Source organism: Mustela lutreola, chromosome 2 (assembly GCF_030435805.1).
Source record: "Mustela lutreola isolate mMusLut2 chromosome 2, mMusLut2.pri, whole genome shotgun sequence".
Taxonomy (NCBI): domain Eukaryota; kingdom Metazoa; phylum Chordata; class Mammalia; order Carnivora; family Mustelidae; genus Mustela; species Mustela lutreola.
The window spans coordinates 213,225,098-213,242,733 of NC_081291.1; the positions used below are offsets into that span (position 1 = coordinate 213,225,098).

The 17,636-nt window shown below is 37.8% G+C and overlaps 1 protein-coding gene across 14 annotated transcripts in view; it reads right to left on the reverse strand.

The window, feature by feature from the left end:
- The window catches only part of SYNJ1 (synaptojanin 1), an 86,790-nt gene that overhangs the window by 48,640 nt on the left and 20,514 nt on the right, over window positions 1-17,636 (reverse strand). For all 14 annotated transcript variants that reach the window (XM_059164604.1, XM_059164600.1, XM_059164612.1 and 11 more), the window contains 7 exons: window positions 15,418-15,504; window positions 13,589-13,856; window positions 10,182-10,407; window positions 9,044-9,127; window positions 3,359-3,420; window positions 1,644-1,740; window positions 357-526 (listed from right to left, as the gene is read on the reverse strand). In XM_059164604.1, the coding sequence (XP_059020587.1) occupies window positions 357-526; window positions 1,644-1,740; window positions 3,359-3,420; window positions 9,044-9,127; window positions 10,182-10,407; window positions 13,589-13,856; window positions 15,418-15,504 (994 nt within the window). The remainder of the gene's footprint in view (window positions 1-356; window positions 527-1,643; window positions 1,741-3,358; window positions 3,421-9,043; window positions 9,128-10,181; window positions 10,408-13,588; window positions 13,857-15,417; window positions 15,505-17,636) is intronic.

The following is a 17,636-nucleotide window of genomic DNA, read 5'->3' on the forward strand; positions in this document are numbered from 1 at the left end:
CTAATAATTTTTAGCTATCTGATTTGGGGCAAATTATAGTCTATGCCTCAATCTCCTCAAAGGTTAATGGGGATAATAACTGAACTGATCCCTTCAACTGCTGGTACAGGTACATGTAAAGACTACATACACTGCCTGGCTCAAAATATGTGCCCAATAATATAAGCTCTTGTTACTACTACTTGTTCAATTCTAAAGAGAGAAAAACAAGCCTAAAATCAAGTAGCATAAAGATACTTTATTTTATGATAAACTTTGGTATTAAAAAAAGGATATTTAAGAGCTCATTGTTAAGAATAATTTTTATAATATAGCAAAGTCCCAACTCAAAAAGAAGAGAAATAGAGAAGTCAAACCTTTGAACTTCACTTCCATTGAAATAAAAAAATCCATAATCTACAAACTTTTGGACTTGAGGTTTAAGAACACTATGCAATTTTTCTGCCTTTCCTCCTTTAACCATTTGATGATAGTCAAAATTCACCATCTGGATATCAGCAGCATGTTCAGAAGCTTTCAAATGACTCTGAAAGTAAAAAGGCAAATACTCATCTAAATGTTAACTAAATACGACCTTATCAAGTAATGTTAAAATGGGACCTTACATTTTAAATTTAAACCTCGGCACGGTCCCTTGAAATCTCACTGATCTCACACAAAGCTTGCATCGATGCTGGCAGTAAAATGGAAAATTACTTTCTGATATCCAGTAACATCTTTTTTGTAAAACCTCACATATGGTCCCCAAGAGATTAGGAGACATAATTAACATCAGAGAAGTTAAATAATATTCTCATCTGATTTAGAAAATTAAACCACCAGCACTTCATTTTTTATAAATTTAGTATCTGTATCTGTTATAGAATCTCAAAATAAAGTAACTGATTTAAGACAAAACCCATCAAAAACTGAAAAATTCATTTTTGATACTTTCATTCAAATGTTTTAAAGGTCATTTTCTAAAGTATAATCTGTCTAATAGCATTTATTTCACAAGCTTAAAAACAAAATAGTCAAATAATTAAGTCACTTCCAGACTTCATGAGACTAAACTTCAGAAAATGTTCTCTTAACTATTCTGTTTGATTTGAGCTTACAATCTTATGGAACACCATCATTTATATTAATTATTGATTCAATGAGTGTTTATGAGGAATATTTTTTCTTCAGAAGTTGAACATATCTTTGGGTTCTTTTTTACTTAAAATTCTCAAACTTTCATCAATACAAGAAGGTCTAGCTTTGCGTGTATACAAATGAGTTATTCACCATTTCATAGGTTTAAAACAATGACTGTGGTTTCTAGGAAATAGGCAAGACGATGAACAGATGAAGGAGGAAACTGCCTGGTATCTTTTTACCAGTGACAGATGAACATTTTTTAGAGAGGAGGATATTCTTCTGCTTCTCCACGGCCTAAATAAGTACATTTCAGAAAACAGCATCAATTGCTTTGAAAGCTTTCCATAATCCCAATTTTAGCAACATTATGTAAAACTGGTTCTTAGTAGCCCGAAGAGTTAATGGTTCCAACAAGTACCCAGCCTTTTTCTAGGAAGTAATTTCATTATTGTATCATATTATTTTTTAATATCTTCTACACGTCCATGGGCCAGCACAGAAGAAAAAATATTCATGCCTACCTGGAAAGCCTTACTTAGCATATGTTCACCTTCCTTAGATCCAAGCAAATTTACTATTATTTGTTTACCATATAAATTCTTAAGTGTTCTAAAATGCCTATTAAAGAAAAAAAGAGGAAATAAACATATGTCAAGTGATAAGTGATAAACTAATTTTTTCTTCAACAAACAGAAATCCATTAAATAGAACCTATAAGACGGTTTCCTAAATTTCTAGAATTGGCAAAACTGGATACAAATTCATTGACCAATTCATTCCTCTCAAAACTCTGAATTTATCAAAAATTCAGTTAATGCCTCTGACCCATCAATGCTGAGACTCCCACCTGTGCTGGAGCTGCTGGACCCACCCAGCCCCTCTTCACTCTGTGAGGCTGGTGCCACCTAAGCACGGAGAACACAAGCTATCCGGCTTGGGGTGGCAGCTATGGCAGAGGGCTGCACCTCATATGTGAGGACGGCACATATTCCGTGGATATCCAGGACCTCCTTAACGGTTCTAATCTTATGAAAAATAGGCCACCCACCCATCTCCCCTCCAGGAACCCTCCGCTTGTTTCCTAGAGTTAAGAGTCTCTTATAGTTTGCCTCCTTCTCTGTTTTCATCTTATTTTATTTTCCTTCCCTTTTCCGATGTTCATTGGTTTTGTTTCTTAGATTCCACATACGAGTGAAATCATATGGTATTTCTCTTTCTCAGACTGGCTTATTTTGCTTAGCCTTACACACTCTAGTTCTATCAACATCATTGCAAACGGCAAGGTTTCATTGTTCTTGATACCTGAGTAATAGCCCATTGTATATGCACCACCTTTTTTTTACCCATTCATCAGTCGATGGACATCTGGGCTCTTTCCATAGTTGACTATTATGGACGTTGCTACTATAAACACTGGGGTGCATGTGTCCCTTCGAATCATTATGTTTGTATCCTTTGGATAAATACCTAGTAGTCAATTGCTGGGTCATAGGGTAATTCTATTTTTAACTTTCTGAGGAACCTCTATATTGTTTTCCAGAGTGGCTGTATCTGTTTGCATTCCTGCCAACAATGTAAGCGGGTTCCCCTTTCTCTGCATCCCAACCAATACCTGTTGTCTCCTGACTTGTTAATTTTAGCCATTCTGACTGTGAGTGGGATCTCATTGTGGTTTTGATTTGTATTTCTCCAATACCAAGTGATGTTGAGCATTTTTTCATGTGTCTGTTGGCCCTCTGGATGTCTTCTTTGGAGAAATGTCTGTTCATGTCTTCTGCCCATTTCTTAACCAGATTTTTTGTTTTTGGAGTGCTGAGTTTGAGAAGTTCTTTCTCATTCCCACTTCTGTTTCCCTTGCTTTTGGAGGCGTGTCTAGCAAGAAACTGCTGTGTGCTGTCTTTGAAATCTAGTGTGCATTTATTTAACACTTACAGTACATCTCAATTTGGACTAACTATATTTCAAGTACTCATTAGCCACAAGTGGCTAGTGGTTACCCTATTAGCATATATTCAAAGACGTGGTTTTGAGGCCAAGAGATCAAGACCCACAACCCAGTGCTACCAACCCCAGAAGTCATAATACTGGGTATCACTTTCTTCTGGTTAAATTAGGAGTCAAAAGAAATTTTACTTCGAGCCAAAACAAGCTGAAATGAATCAGTAAAATAAATAACTAGTTTTGTTGCTTAACAATATCAAAACTTATACCATTATATAAAAATAATTAGTTTTACCTGTCAAAAGCAGGGGCATTGGCTTCAAATCCCCTTGACATACGAACACGATGAGATCCCACCTACAAGAGAAACACATTTAATCATACCAAAAGCCAACATGTAGACAATACGTAGTAATTCAACTGTTGAACAAAAAATAGTACATTGAATAATTGATTTTCATTCATATTATTGTTTTTAAAAAGGCCAAGTTCAACCTTTCCTTTATTTTTAAAAACATGACCTCATTAAAAAGAAACAAACAAACAAACAAACAAAACCTAGAGGGGTGCCTGGGTGACTCAGTTGTTAAACTTTGGCTCAGGTCAGGATACCAGGGTCCTGGGATGAGCCCCACATGCCTGTTGGGCTCCCTGCTCAGCGGGAAGCCTGCTTCTGCCTCTCCCACTCCCCTGCTTGTGTTCCCTCTTTCTCCGCCAAATAAATAAATAAATAATCTGTCTCTCTCTCTGTCAAATAAATAATCTTAAAAAAAGAGAAACATTCATAACTAATAACAATTTTTACTTACAAAAGATTTTTTTAAAAAAGATTTCATTTATTTATTTGCCAGACAGAGATCACAAGTAGGTAGAGAGGCAGGCAGAAAGAGAGAGAAGGGGAAGCAGGCTCCCCTTGAAGTAGAGAGCCTGATATGGGGCTCAATCCCAGGACCCTGAGATCATGACCTAAGCCAAAGGCAGAGGCTTCAACCCACTGAGCCACCCAGGCGCCCCCAAAAGATATTTTTAAGAGGTCTTTTGTATACATTACCTTGTTTTAAGCTCAAACTACATGCCTGTGTAAGTTAACATATTACTACCATCTGGGTAATAAAAAAATTGAAATGTAGACAAGTGAAATAACTTGTCCTCTCAGATCAAGAGAACTAATTAAAACAAACAAACAAACAAAAAAGATTCACACAAGAATTCAGGTCTCCTGGGGCACCTGCTTCCTCCTCTCTCTCTGCCTGCCTCTCTGTCTACTTGTGATCTCTGTCAGATAAATAAAGAAAAAATCTAAAAAAAAAAAAAAAAAAAAAAAGAATTCAGGTCTCCTGAACTAAATTTCTACTCTTCCAAGCTGCCTACAAATGCAATGTCTACATATTTTTCTTTGTTATGCTAAATGCTCTATTACTTCTCCTTCATCCAAAGATTCAACAAATTAAAAAACACTGTTCCTGGGGTGCCTGGGTGGCTCAGTTGGTTAAGCGACTGCCTTTGGCTCAGGTCATGATCCTGGAGTCTTGGCAGGGAGTCTGCTTCTCCCACTGACCTCTCTCCTCTCATGCTCTCTCTCTTTCTCAAATAAATAAATAAAATTAAAAAAAAAAAAATCACTGGGGCACCTGGGTGGCTCAGTGGGTTAAAGCCTCTGCCTTCAGCTCAGGTCATGATCCCAGGGTCCCGGGATGGAGCCCAGCATCAGGTTCTCTGCTCTGAGGGGAGCCTGCTTCCTCCTCTCTCTCTCTACCTGCCTCTCTGCGTACTTGTGATCTCTGTCAAGTAAATAAATAAAATCTTAAAAAAAAATCTATCCTCTAAAAAAAAGTAAAAATAAAAATAAAAGTGATGGCAGATTATTTCCATGAACTTCACTTTTAAACATTTCCCTCAGAAGCTCTGGTATCAAAGTTCCCCAGAATTCATTCTCCCCAGTTTGAACAAAGTGACTTTGAAAGGGCATGGGAAGAGGGCTACCAAACCAGTCACACAGTTTAACAAGTAAAATCAGAAAATAAGCTCTAACATGCTCATCCAGTTTGAAATTTGAATTAATAGTATTATCCATTCATCACACATCCTTCTCTCCTGAAAGTGAGACAATCTAGTGACTCTCCTGATAACCAGTATTTTCTCTTTGATGTTTTTTTTTTTCAATAAGAAATGATTTTCCTAATGTCACACCTATATTCAAGTTCATTTTATGGTGCTTAATAGTCTTTATAAAATTTTAAAATTTGAAAGATGTGTACCCCAAGACATGAAGCATTTTAGACTGAAGAAAACTCAACAGAAGTCGATACCTTTTCTTTGGAGTACTCTCAGGTAATTGCCTACAACTCTATAAAGGTCCAAGCCTCAGCATTTTTCTACTGATTAATATTTATCTTGCACAGTACTGCCAACTGCCAAAAAGGTAAAAAAAAATACAAGTACTGTTTTTCAGGCAATGGTTGTGATTGTTCCCCATCACTCTGGTCTTTGACACACAACTAGCTATACATCATAACTCTTAGTAACACATTGGTTAAACTAGACTGGTTTTATTACTCAATTAGGTTTTAGGACAACTGCCTAAAAAAAAATTTATAATAAAAGAGCTCTTATATTAATGGCGATAAAAGCAGTACTCCAGAAAGTTGTAAGGTTTTAAATAGCCATAAACTTATCCAATTTTTTAAAAGGTTGTACCAAAAATATCTTTTAAAAACAATTTAATTGGGTGGTATAGAACATCATTTTCCATTAATACTACTGCTTCATGTTTACATATTTCTCTAACTTCAATTAGACCCAAAGTTGAGTGTGCAGCACTATACGAGACATAGCTCTGATGAGGCTTTCCATCCTTTAAGGCTAATATAGCTATAATATAATGTCAGAGTAACAGTTTAAATTGTAAAAGTTAAAGAACTTCTGAGAAAGGAAGTCATAAGTAAAATCCATGAGTGTGCCACCACTTAAAGTACCATTCTTATCTGTGTAGCACCTTAGGACAACTCCTAGTAATTCCTCAAACTAATTTATATTGACATTTACCTGTTCCGTAAAAGGTCTACCCACCCCAAACAGATGATAAGCTCTCTCTGAATCATCAGTGTAGTCCTTAAATCTGTATACAGTATGCACTCAGTATAGAATAATATACACCGGAGGACCTTAAGTATTTAATGAAGAGATCAGTGTGGAGGAGGGACTGAAGCCATTTAAGGAGACCTGAGTGCACTCTCCCGAAGGACGGCAAACTTTAATTTGGGGAGAGAAGATACTTGTTAGAAGACGCAAGGCATGAAGTTGGTTGGACAGGCAGAGGAAAGCAGATGGTGAAGAAAAGGGCGCCTCACAGAACTGATGAGCATAACATAACGTAAGTGGGCAGCACTGCCGGAGAGCTGGGAGGAGACAGTCCGGAAACTGTGAGCGTCTTCCAGGCAAGCAGCAATGAGGAAGAGCCGAACTGGGATGCCAGAGCGGGAAGTGAAAGCAAGGGAGAGTCCCAGGGCCTAGGAGGACACGGGGTTAAGTATCACAGGGCTACCTATGCTGGTTCAGGATTGGCTGTTAGAGCAGACGGGGCTGGAGATGCTTCAAGGTCAACAGGATAACATCAGGTACACAGAAGTTCTCAAATGTGAATGGTAGGGAACTTGGTTAAAAATACAGATTTCTGGTCACATTTCAAGAGATTCTGTTTCAGCTGATGTGAAGTTGAGACCATGAATCTTTATTTTAAAATCACCTCAGAGGATCCTTCAAAATCTCACAATTAAAAAAGCCTCAGAGGAATTATCTGTGGGCATAAGAGGCAAGTGAAGGGACAAGTCCCAAGGAATCTCTGTCCGTGCCTTTCGCGAGGTAACACAAACTTCAAGGAACCCTAAAATTAATTCCAGTCCTGAGAATACAAAGGACACCTAACAATCATTTTTAACCACTCTCTATCAAAAGCTCTTGCTTGTTTTTTAAGGGGAAATAAATTTGGGGACTTCGTATTTTATATATTTAAAAATAAATATCTATTTTTCAGTTTTTAAAAAGTGATGAAGTATTTTCATTCCTTTCTTACCTATTCTTAAAATGAGGGGGGAAATGTTTTTCTGTAAAAGATACTTATGAAACTAATCTACTTCTGTTCAAAAAAAGGTTGACTTTAAAAACTACTAAGCTAGATAACTGATAACTGGGACAAAAGGCCAGCTCTATGACAATTTAGCAGAATTGTTGGATTGCCTTGTCTTAAAAATTACTATATCAAGAAATGCGTGATTTTAAAATCTGTAGCTTTCAGCCTTTAAACAGTATGACATGGGCAAGACAGACTATGTGGGCCAGCCCCAGAACACAGCCTCACCCAGGGTGGATCACACAATGTAACTTAACTATTCAAGATCCAACCATACTGAATAATCAAACACTATGTTTCTGAGCTTCTAATAAAATATCACAGACAGCAGCTAACAGAGGGCCCGGAAATAGGTCATCCCCATTTCTTACACTGCCCTGTCTCTAAGCAAAAGAATTCACATTCCTCAAAACAAGGCTTTAGGAATGTTCTTAAAGCAAACATTCCAAACACCCTTCTCTGATCCCAGAGGCTTAGGAGAGGTGGATGAGGGTTGGGATTCTTTCCCAAAAGAGACTTGGGGAGAGATAGACCTACTTAAGTTACCCCTAAATGCCAAGTCAAAATTTTTTACAAGAACTCGGGAATTGTAACTGCTTTCAATTCCTGTTAATTCTTGGCCTGTCTTACGTAAATTACAGTATTGCAAAGGTTCAAGTGGTCTGCAATCTTTCTCCACTCCAGCTATCCTAAAATGTAAGAGATCTAGCTGTGAACTAAAAGGAGGCAAGATTTTTTTTTTTGTCCATTTTCTCAGTATTATAGGCTAAAGCATAAAACTTGCTAGACAATACATACTAGAAGTCTAAAATGAAAATAATGTACACTTTAGGGATTAAAGGTTTTTGAATATAAATAAAATGTAATGGGATCAGGAAGGAGACAAACCGTAAGAGACTCTTACTGTCACAAAACAAACTGAGGGTTGCCAGGGGAAGGGGGGGGAGGGAGGGGGTGGGGTTATGGACATTGGGGAGGGTATATGCTATGGTGAGTGCTTTGAAGTGTGTAAACCTGGTGATTCACAAACTTGTACCCCTGGGGCTAAAATACATTATATGTTTATAAAAAAATTAAATTAAAAAAAATCTACACAAAAATGTAAAATCACACTATTATGGGCCATCTAATAGTACAAACCTACAGGAAAAAAAATCTTATATTTTAAAGATTAGATGTTTACATCAACAAAGTTAAAAATATCAGGAAGCAAATCAGAGAACATATTAAAGATAACAGGTTACTACAAATTATAAAGTAAATTTCAATAGCAGATGTATTATTGATAACAATAGCTAACCCTCACACATGCTGCGTGTGGGTACCATGCATTGGTCTTAGTACTTTTCATTTTATCCTTACAACCCTATGCACAGGAACTACTAATAGTATTATTTTTCCTGTTTTATAGATAAACAAACGGAGACATAGAGGCGTTAAACCACTTGCCCCAGATCATACAGCTAGTAGTGGCAGAGTAGGTATCGAAACTGAGAAATCTGGTTTCAGAAGCCTTTTTTTTAAAACTACATTCTTCTAACTAAAGAGGCTAAATTATTATTTATTAAGATACTGAGACAGTAAATAAGAAACAATGAATATCAAGTGCTATGGAACATTACAATTTTCATATTAAATACAGCAGTTAATTTCTATGGACATTTGAAAGAACATTAAATCAAAAATATCTAAGACAATTCCACGAACTCTTATATTTAGCCCTTGTTTGTCAATCTATCTAATATTACTAAACTGAGTAACAGAACTATCCAATGAACTGTCCTGAAAGTTTAGAAAACATGGAAAATATTCAAGAGAAAAACACAAGATAAAACAATGTTACACAGATACCTGCAACCCTGGTTGCTCCCAGAACAATGGAACAGATCCCCGGATTTGTATGAAAGAAGAAACAGAGTCATCTAAGTACACAACCTACAGAGAAAAATCAGATATAAAATATTTCCACAAAGTTATTTCCTCTACATAACAAAGACAAATTTACTAACATCTGTTGCCTGCTAGTTTTGTCTTATGACCAGACTCTCGCATATAATTAATTGTCCAAACAAAATATCTAGAAGAGGCAACTAAATAAGTTTGACTTTCTTTTAATAAGTAATAGTTTTGCTGTATATTATCCAAAAAAGAGTAAAAACATAAGCATATGTATCATAACTTTTAAAAAGGAATGCCTTCTAAATCTCAATATTTTACACACTTACCTTTATATTTAATTTTTTTAGGTTTTTTTTTTTTTAATATTTTTCAAAAACTAATTTGAAGAACTGAGTCAGGCTTGGGGTGTGGCCTGAATTTCAATTCAATAGTTTCAGAGCCAAAAATGTCATAATTTTAAAAAAATTCCACAACTCTACACATTTCTCAGTGCTCAACAAGGTAAGTGTTATCTTGACCCCTTTATCTATTTCCCCCAGCCACCTGCCCCCTCTGGCAACCACCTGTTTGTTCTCTGTATTTAGGAGTCTTTTTTTGTTTTGTTTTGTCTCTTTTTTCTTCATTCGTTTTGTTTCTCAAATTCCACATGAGTGAAAACATATGGTATTTGTCTATCTCTGACTGCAAATGCCATAACTTAATTTTAGATGGTATATATATCTACTTTTAAAGCTGGGGTTTGATTTAATTTCACAAAAAAGTTGTCTTTTTATTAAGACATTTTTATTAAGTTGTCATGCTCTATAATTGAAGATTTTAAAAATTCAATACCAAAATGTACAGCATTGACAACAGCATGCTAATTAGTAAAATTCTTGTTACTCATTTGAAGAGCCATACCTAAGTTTGTTTATAAATAAGTTTGTCTCAGAGAAGCCTTCCTTAAGGCCAGTAAGTAGCCAAGAACAACCACAAGATGACATTAAAAATGTGAGAAAAGGAGTTCTGAATCAAATGAAAATCTCTGGTTTTATTATTTTCTGGGCCTCTCATCTAATACATGAATTAAGCAATATAAAACACTATATACCTGTTCTGTTTCTACAAAATTAGCGACGTGACCGTCATCATTTGTTCCCCGGACGTTAAACCTGGTCCCAGCTCGTTCACAGCTGAGTCTGGAAATGAGGCAAGCCTTTGCCTGCTTATGAGCAGCATAAATTGTTCTGATTTCTACTCCCCCACACATGAGGCGTAATAGCCAGTCATCACAATTCACACCATAGTGCTTGAGATGCAAGTGCAAAGACTGATTCCTAACAGAAAAAAAAAATAACTCATTAGCTTACTGAATATCAGATAACATAGCATAAGTATTAAAACAATGCTCCTGAAACGTTAATTTAATGCTATTCAATTAAAAGGGCCTACAAATAAATCAATTCATTTACATTTACTATACTAGGAATCAGAAGAGAAGGCTAGATAATGCGATTTTTTGGCATATGACCTGTAGGTCTACAGAAAAGAAGCCTATCTTTTATATGTTTTTAGTATCTGTGCCCCATTCTGTTGACTTCTTATATAATACATACATAAACTAACTTTTCAAAAAAATGGATTTCATAGGCATATCCCCACCCCACTTTATAAAGCTCTACTCTTAACGCTCCACTTTAATAAAGCTACTTAATTTTAATTTAAATAGCCAATTGAGCTAGAAGCATCCATATCAATACGTGTCTAGAGTTTTCCATTACTCCAAATAGTTTAGCATTCTAGGTAACAGAGGGGGCCGTGTTTCCAAACCTTTCTGGAGCAGAAAGTTTTACTCAAACACAAGGAAGCCCAGTGATTAGGAAACACATCAAAGCAGAATCCGGTATGGCTAAAGCAGGGACAGGGGCTGGAGTCCTGCTGGGTTGGCCACCTTCTCATCCTGCTGCCTGCCTCTACTGGGCTCTCAACAGGAACCTTAGTCCTCCAAAAAAAGCACGTGGAATTTCCCAACCAACGGATCACCAAGGAAACTATACTACACAGGAAAACTTTCTGGCTGGTCTCTTCCGATAACAAAGCATTATAAAAATCAATTTTCTATAATATTGAAGATTGGTTCTTTGAGTTTTAAAACTCTTCTGTTTTATGCAGAAATTTTTTCTTAAGTACTCTGCGCTATCTTGCTGTCTTAGTCATTAATACACAGCACTACTGCTAGACCAGCTGTTGCCCAGCCCTTCTCCGAAGGGTACAGGCTGCAGGACAGGTGAAACAGAGTGGCCATGTGCAGTTCTGGTAAGCCGTCCATGCAAGAAAGCGTAATGTAACTGAGTGGTGAGATTACTGCTGGGCTGACACTGAATCCAATGGCCATTATGTATTTTCAAAATGCGACTTCAGTTTTCGTGCGTTGATCGGAGGCCAAGTTCAAACGTGGCCAGCATATCTGGACACAACATCAAGTCCCATGACATGGCAGAGATCTAGGCAACGTACTTGCCCCCACTAAAAACAAGTGGGATCCTATACGTTCGTGCTGGTAGAGTTTCTCCCTCTGCCATCGGCTGTCATTTTTCTTTCCTGTCAATGTGTTGCTGTTTTATTTCTATTTAAATTTAAAAACAACTTTCAACTGGCAGCAGCTTCAAATCTCCAGTGGAATGACCTGACTTGGGTTTTGAGATAGGTGTTTGTGATGACAAAACTGACGTGGCCATATCCTGGGAAATAGCTCTACTAAGCTATGAGAGTAGGTACAGTAAATGCATAAAGCTTTCATTTTTCTATGCCAAGTGAAGCTCAAGAATGTCAATCCTTAGCAAAATTGCAAAAAGTGTAAAAATCAAAACTCATTTTTGGTGACTCTTACTTGTCTCCTGCTAGATGAACTCCCTCAATCTGTGACCTAAACTTGTTGCCACCTCCATCCTTTTTTTTTTTTTTTTTTAAGATTTTTATTTATTTATTTGACAGAGAGAGATCACAAGTAGGCAGAGAGGCAGGCAGAGAGAGAGGGGGAAGCAGGCTCCCCGCTGAGCAAAGAGCCCGACGCGGGGCTCGACCCCAGGACCCTGAGATCATGACCCGAGCCGAAGGCAGAGGCTTAAACCACTGAGCCACCCAGGCGCCCCGCCACCTCCATCCTTAATTGAACTAACTAAATAAATAATTCCTACTGGTTAAACTTAACAAATGTGCTTAATTGCTGATCATTGAGCCAATGCATCCACTCCTGATTAAAATTCTAATTATGGCAGGAAAACTTTTATCTCTTAATCTAAGGAATTTGGGCAAAGAATGAGCAGGGCGGAGGAGGGAAAAAAAGTGAGGCCAGCTGCCTGGCCCAGCTGTATCACCTTAAATGTTCAGGGATTTCTATGCCTCCTCCATCATGAAAAGTGTGGAGCTGACATGAGCAGAGCTCTCTGCACTCAGCTGCCCTCAACCCTTCCTTCCCTAGGCCACGGCCATCATCTCCTCCTTTGTGGGGCTCCAAGTCTCTGACTACAGTGCACCAGAGTCTTTTTTCATTCTGCTACTATGCCAGGCCAAAAAAGTTCCACATTAGCTACAAAGTTTCCGCTAAAATTAGTTTCTTATCCTCACATTGTTGTTGGTTTTGAGCCCTCAGACAGCCAGCCAGAGCGATGGTTCAGACTCGATGTGCTCCTCAAGGACCATGGGTAGACGGTACAAGGGAGAGAGAAAGAAAATATACAGGAGGAACACCTTGATCTAACCTACTAAGGGAGACCCAAGAGCTGAGAGTCCTGGACTTTGGCCTTACAACATGGAAATAGAAAGAAATATAATTGCTACGTGATGTCAAGGAAAAAAATCAACAGTAATGCTGGCTGTGAACAAGAGAAGCACCATTCTAGAAATCTGGTCAGCTGCAATAAAGCAGTACTGATTAGAGTCACATATGCCTACCCTTCATGCGTACTTATAGTACAGCACATTTACACATGACAATGAAATACATTTGTTACCTACTTAAGTCTTCCTTTATTATAGTATAAAACTTTATCCTAGTATGCCACTTCTTCATAGTCTATTGCTCTTGAATCAAGTTTATCTACCTATAACCTTTAAAACTAAAAATAAGGCAATGTTATCTTGGAGAAACAGTCTTGTCTCTGCTGGAGACAAGATCTCAAAACTAAGAAGAGTAAATATGGGTAATGCAATTTGATTATAACTAATTCATTCTTAATTTTAACATAAGTATCTTAAATATATTTCATAAATGAAAGGTCAGTCTAGATCAAGAAGAGCAAATGGGTCTTGTGTCCCATGAGAACTTCAGTAAGCTGGCACTGGATGTGTGACCCGCTCTACTGGATTCTGGAGCAGGGAAGAGCGGTGTGCTCAACCAGCAATGCCCGTCGCTGCTGTCTCTGGAAATAACTGATGAACACGCTATGACCCAAATCAAACTATTGCCCAGCAAGCACATGACTACAAAGGGGAAAAAAATGTTTAACACAAACTCACCAGAAAAATCTATTATCAGTTGTGTGTTCTTGCATGCTACGATGTGCATTAAGACTCAGATCTAAACTAATTCCAGAGGCAGACCATGCAAAATAAAAGTTTCCCGAATTCAAAACTTTTCGCACTTCTGAAATGCGATCCTCATCTGAAGAATCAACTCGTAGTGATATAAATTCAGTGGAAGTAACTCGGAAAACTTCAGATTCTTGAATTTTTCCAACAGACATACACCCGGTGACTAAGACCAGGTAATGTAACATGGTATCACCTGCAAAAAACAAAGAATTAATTGGATTAAAAAGTCCCAATATTTTTCAGATTATTCAGTGTCTCCCAACTTTCTTGTCATGTCTCCAACTTTTTAAATCTGACAGCATGGTTATTTTAAACTGTCATGGACATGTTTATATTTACAACTGGATTTTGGCAGAAGATGAAAAAAAACCCTTGCTTAAACACATTTAGTATAACGCAGCATTTAAACATTAACAGAGTATCTCACATTGATGAAATTATTCCTCTACTAAATCTAGGGATATTCAAAATTTATCCAGTAAAAAAAAATATATATATATACATATATGTTATATATATATAACATATATGTATATATATATGTTATCTTCCTCATTTTTCTTTTATGAATGCCAGGAAATCCAGATAAGACAATAAATGTGGGAATTCTTTGTAAATAGCACAGTGAAAAAAAAAATGGAAAAAATATCAGTGTGAGCTGCCACTGCTGACACATGAACAGAAAGCCCCTGTTAACAACTTATAAAACAATTTGGTTTACGAAAACTTTCACAGAGATTTTTCACTCATTTTGACAAAAATTCTATGAAATTAGCAGGAAGGCGAAATTCAGCAGTGGTGTACTCTGACAGTGGGCTTGGAGCAGGCAACCAAGGCCCTGAATCTTGGCTCCACCACTCCACCACTATCTAGACTAAGTTCAGTGTCTTAACATAACCAACCTGAGATATTCTCCTTCATAAACCAGGATTAAAATAAACCTCGCTGGACTGTGATGGTATACCTGAGATAGTATTAGTTATGCATCTAGGGACAGTGCTTTTTACATTCGAGAGATTCATAACAAATGACAAATCTCACTTTACACACCAGCCCTCCTCAAAGTATGGCGCATGAGCTGTCACAGTGAGAAGGGTGCTTGTTCCAGAATGGAAACCAACTACCTCACTGTTTAGTTTGGCTGACTTTTTTTTTTCCTAGTAAGACTTTATCAGTGATGGAAGCCATGTGTTGTTTTGCATGATGGCGCAAGCTCCTTATCTCATCACAGACCAATAACAAAATGGTTCACGGACTGGTACCAGGCCTTGGGCCACACCTGCAGCCATGCTATACAGACAAACTGGTAATCACAAAGGTTACTCTGCAGCCCTCGGTGACACTAAGTGGCAGAGAGAGACTCAAGCTGAGATCTTTTAAATACAAAGCAGATGTCCTTTCCACTATAAACCAGAGCAATCAGCATGGTCCTCACTAGGACATCTTTTCCTAAAACACTGCACCAAAACCAAACAAAAAAGGGCAATACCCTGATTTTCTCTTTTGACAACAGATACCGATCTTAAATGTTTAAATAGGACAAATGTCTCTGTAACTTAAAATCAAGAGCGTGAGTATGTAGCATGCCTCTGTAACCAACAAACATTTTTCCAAGATTAGCGTAATTAGGGTTTAAAAGATGTTACCGTGCTTTTAGTTCAAATACAGAGTATGAAATTATATGTAAACAGTCTCTCAAATCCTTAGAATTAAAAATATGGAAAAAGATGAATTATACTGAATAATGAACTTACCAAGATTTAATCGTAAAACACCTAAGAGTCCATATGCATCCAGTACTTTGGAGTATGTACCCTTGATTGCCTCTTTTTCTGCAGATGCTACAAAAAAAAAATTTCAGGGTAAGAAAAATGGCCTGAAACATTAGATTCTATTTAGCTATAAAGCCAGAGTCTCAAAAAAAAGCTGCTAAATCGAAATCTGATTCTATTTTTTTTTAAAGTAGGCTGCATACCCAGTATGGAGGCCAATGCAGGGCTTGGAATCCACAACCCTAAGATCAAGACATGAACTGAGATCAAGAGTTGTACAGTCAACCAACTGAGCCATCCAGACGGCCCTGAATCTGATACTTAACCTAAATGTATCACATAAACTATTTTCTCAACTAGTAACTCAAATGTCCTACTTGAAGAGTCAACAACTTGTCCCAGCACCACTGATGAATTAATCCAGCTTCTCCCAATGATCTGAAGTACTGCCCTGAATAATACTTGCATGTTTTGGAGGTTGTTTTTGAATCTTCTTCTTTGTCCACTGATATGTTTGCCAATGTTTACTACCACCACTACCCTGGGTTATCATACCCCTAGTGGACATTATCCAACCCTTTTACCTACAATCTTTCAGAATCTGGCCTCAACCTTCTCTTTCTGCTTCTGCTTCATTTTTCATTACTCCCACAACCTGCGTTCTATGCTCTCATCACATTAAACGGCCCATTAATTAACCAAACGTGCTCTTTTATACCCCAGCACCTTTGCACAATTCTAACTTTCCTCTTGCAAGGCTCCACTTAACCTTCACCTTAAATAAACTTCACCCAAGGCCACTTTCTGGAAACCTCTCTTTACCTCTACAGGCACAGTTCTTTCACAGAACTCCCTCTCCATGCTGCCGAAACATTTCCTATAGACCCATGACTTGTCTTTCCCATTAACCAGCCTGATCCTAGAAGGTGGGAGGGAACACTGTCCTAAGCATCCTGTCATCCCTGACATTTAGAATCGGGCTTGAAACACAGAAGATGACAAATGTTGAAATGATAAAAGCTAATGGCAACACTTGACAACAGAGTTTAGCGTAGGAACACAGATCTTCAGTTTGGCCTTTGTCTTGATTCATTTCTTCATAATGTTGATGTTATCTTGCCATTGAATATACCCCCACAGAATCATATCCCTAGGTCAGGGTGTTGTGGTTACTCTATTGAGAAACAAAAACAAATCCTGAATCTTTAAAGGAAAACTCTTCCTAGAGCAACTACAGTTACTAAAAAGTTGACCCCAAAACTCCAAAGAAATATAAGCCACCGTTGTATCTCAACGGACAATTCCAAAGAATTCTAAGGTCCACCAAATCCAGAAAGGTCTGATCCTCTTTCTCATTCTCTCCTTTCTCTTCTGTTTCGTTCCTTCTCTACTGTTCTCCCTTTCCACTCTCTATTCCACACCGCCAACTCACCTCCTGGCTGACTAGTTCACTCCTTATTTACCCTCATCTCTTGCCCCATACCCCCTTTTCCTTTCCTCATTCATCTCCTATACAGAATTATAGTAGATTTCAGCAATAGTATGTGTTCCACATTAGAAAAGCATGTTATGGGGCCTCTGGGTGGCTCAGTAGGTTAAGCGTCTGCCTTTGGCTCAGATGAGGATCTCAGGGTCCTAAGATCCAGCCCTGAGTGGAGCTCCACTGAGCAACCTGCTCAGTGAGGAATCTGCTTCTTCTCCTCCCTCTGTACCCCCCCAAGCTAGTGCCCACTCTTTCTCAAATAAATACATAAAATCTTAAAAAAGAAAAGAAAGCATATTATTAGATCCTTATATCCTTCCCACTTCCTGTCAATCTTTATGGCCAAAAAATGGGCTATCTTCTCTGCCTACTGCTTTGCCGAATACTTCTGAGTTCTTTGTATTAGAGAGCTTTTCCTTTTCCGCCAGAGCTCTTCTCCAGGGTTCTACAGACCATCTCATCTTCCCTGCCTCCTTCACCTCTTTTCAGACCATCTACTCATAAGACTTCTTCTTAGTTAACCCATTTCTGTCTTGGAGTGAGTTGTGTTCTGCTAGCTGGCAGAACACGCTAAAACTAATTATTCAATTAATCACTCAATTAGCAGATACTGTCATAATTCTCTAGCATGATCATTAAGTGTGGGCCTTTACCTTTATCAAAGCACCCCAAATGAAATTAGGGAGTAAGATTTCCCTAAGCCATTAAAGTTAGGGGG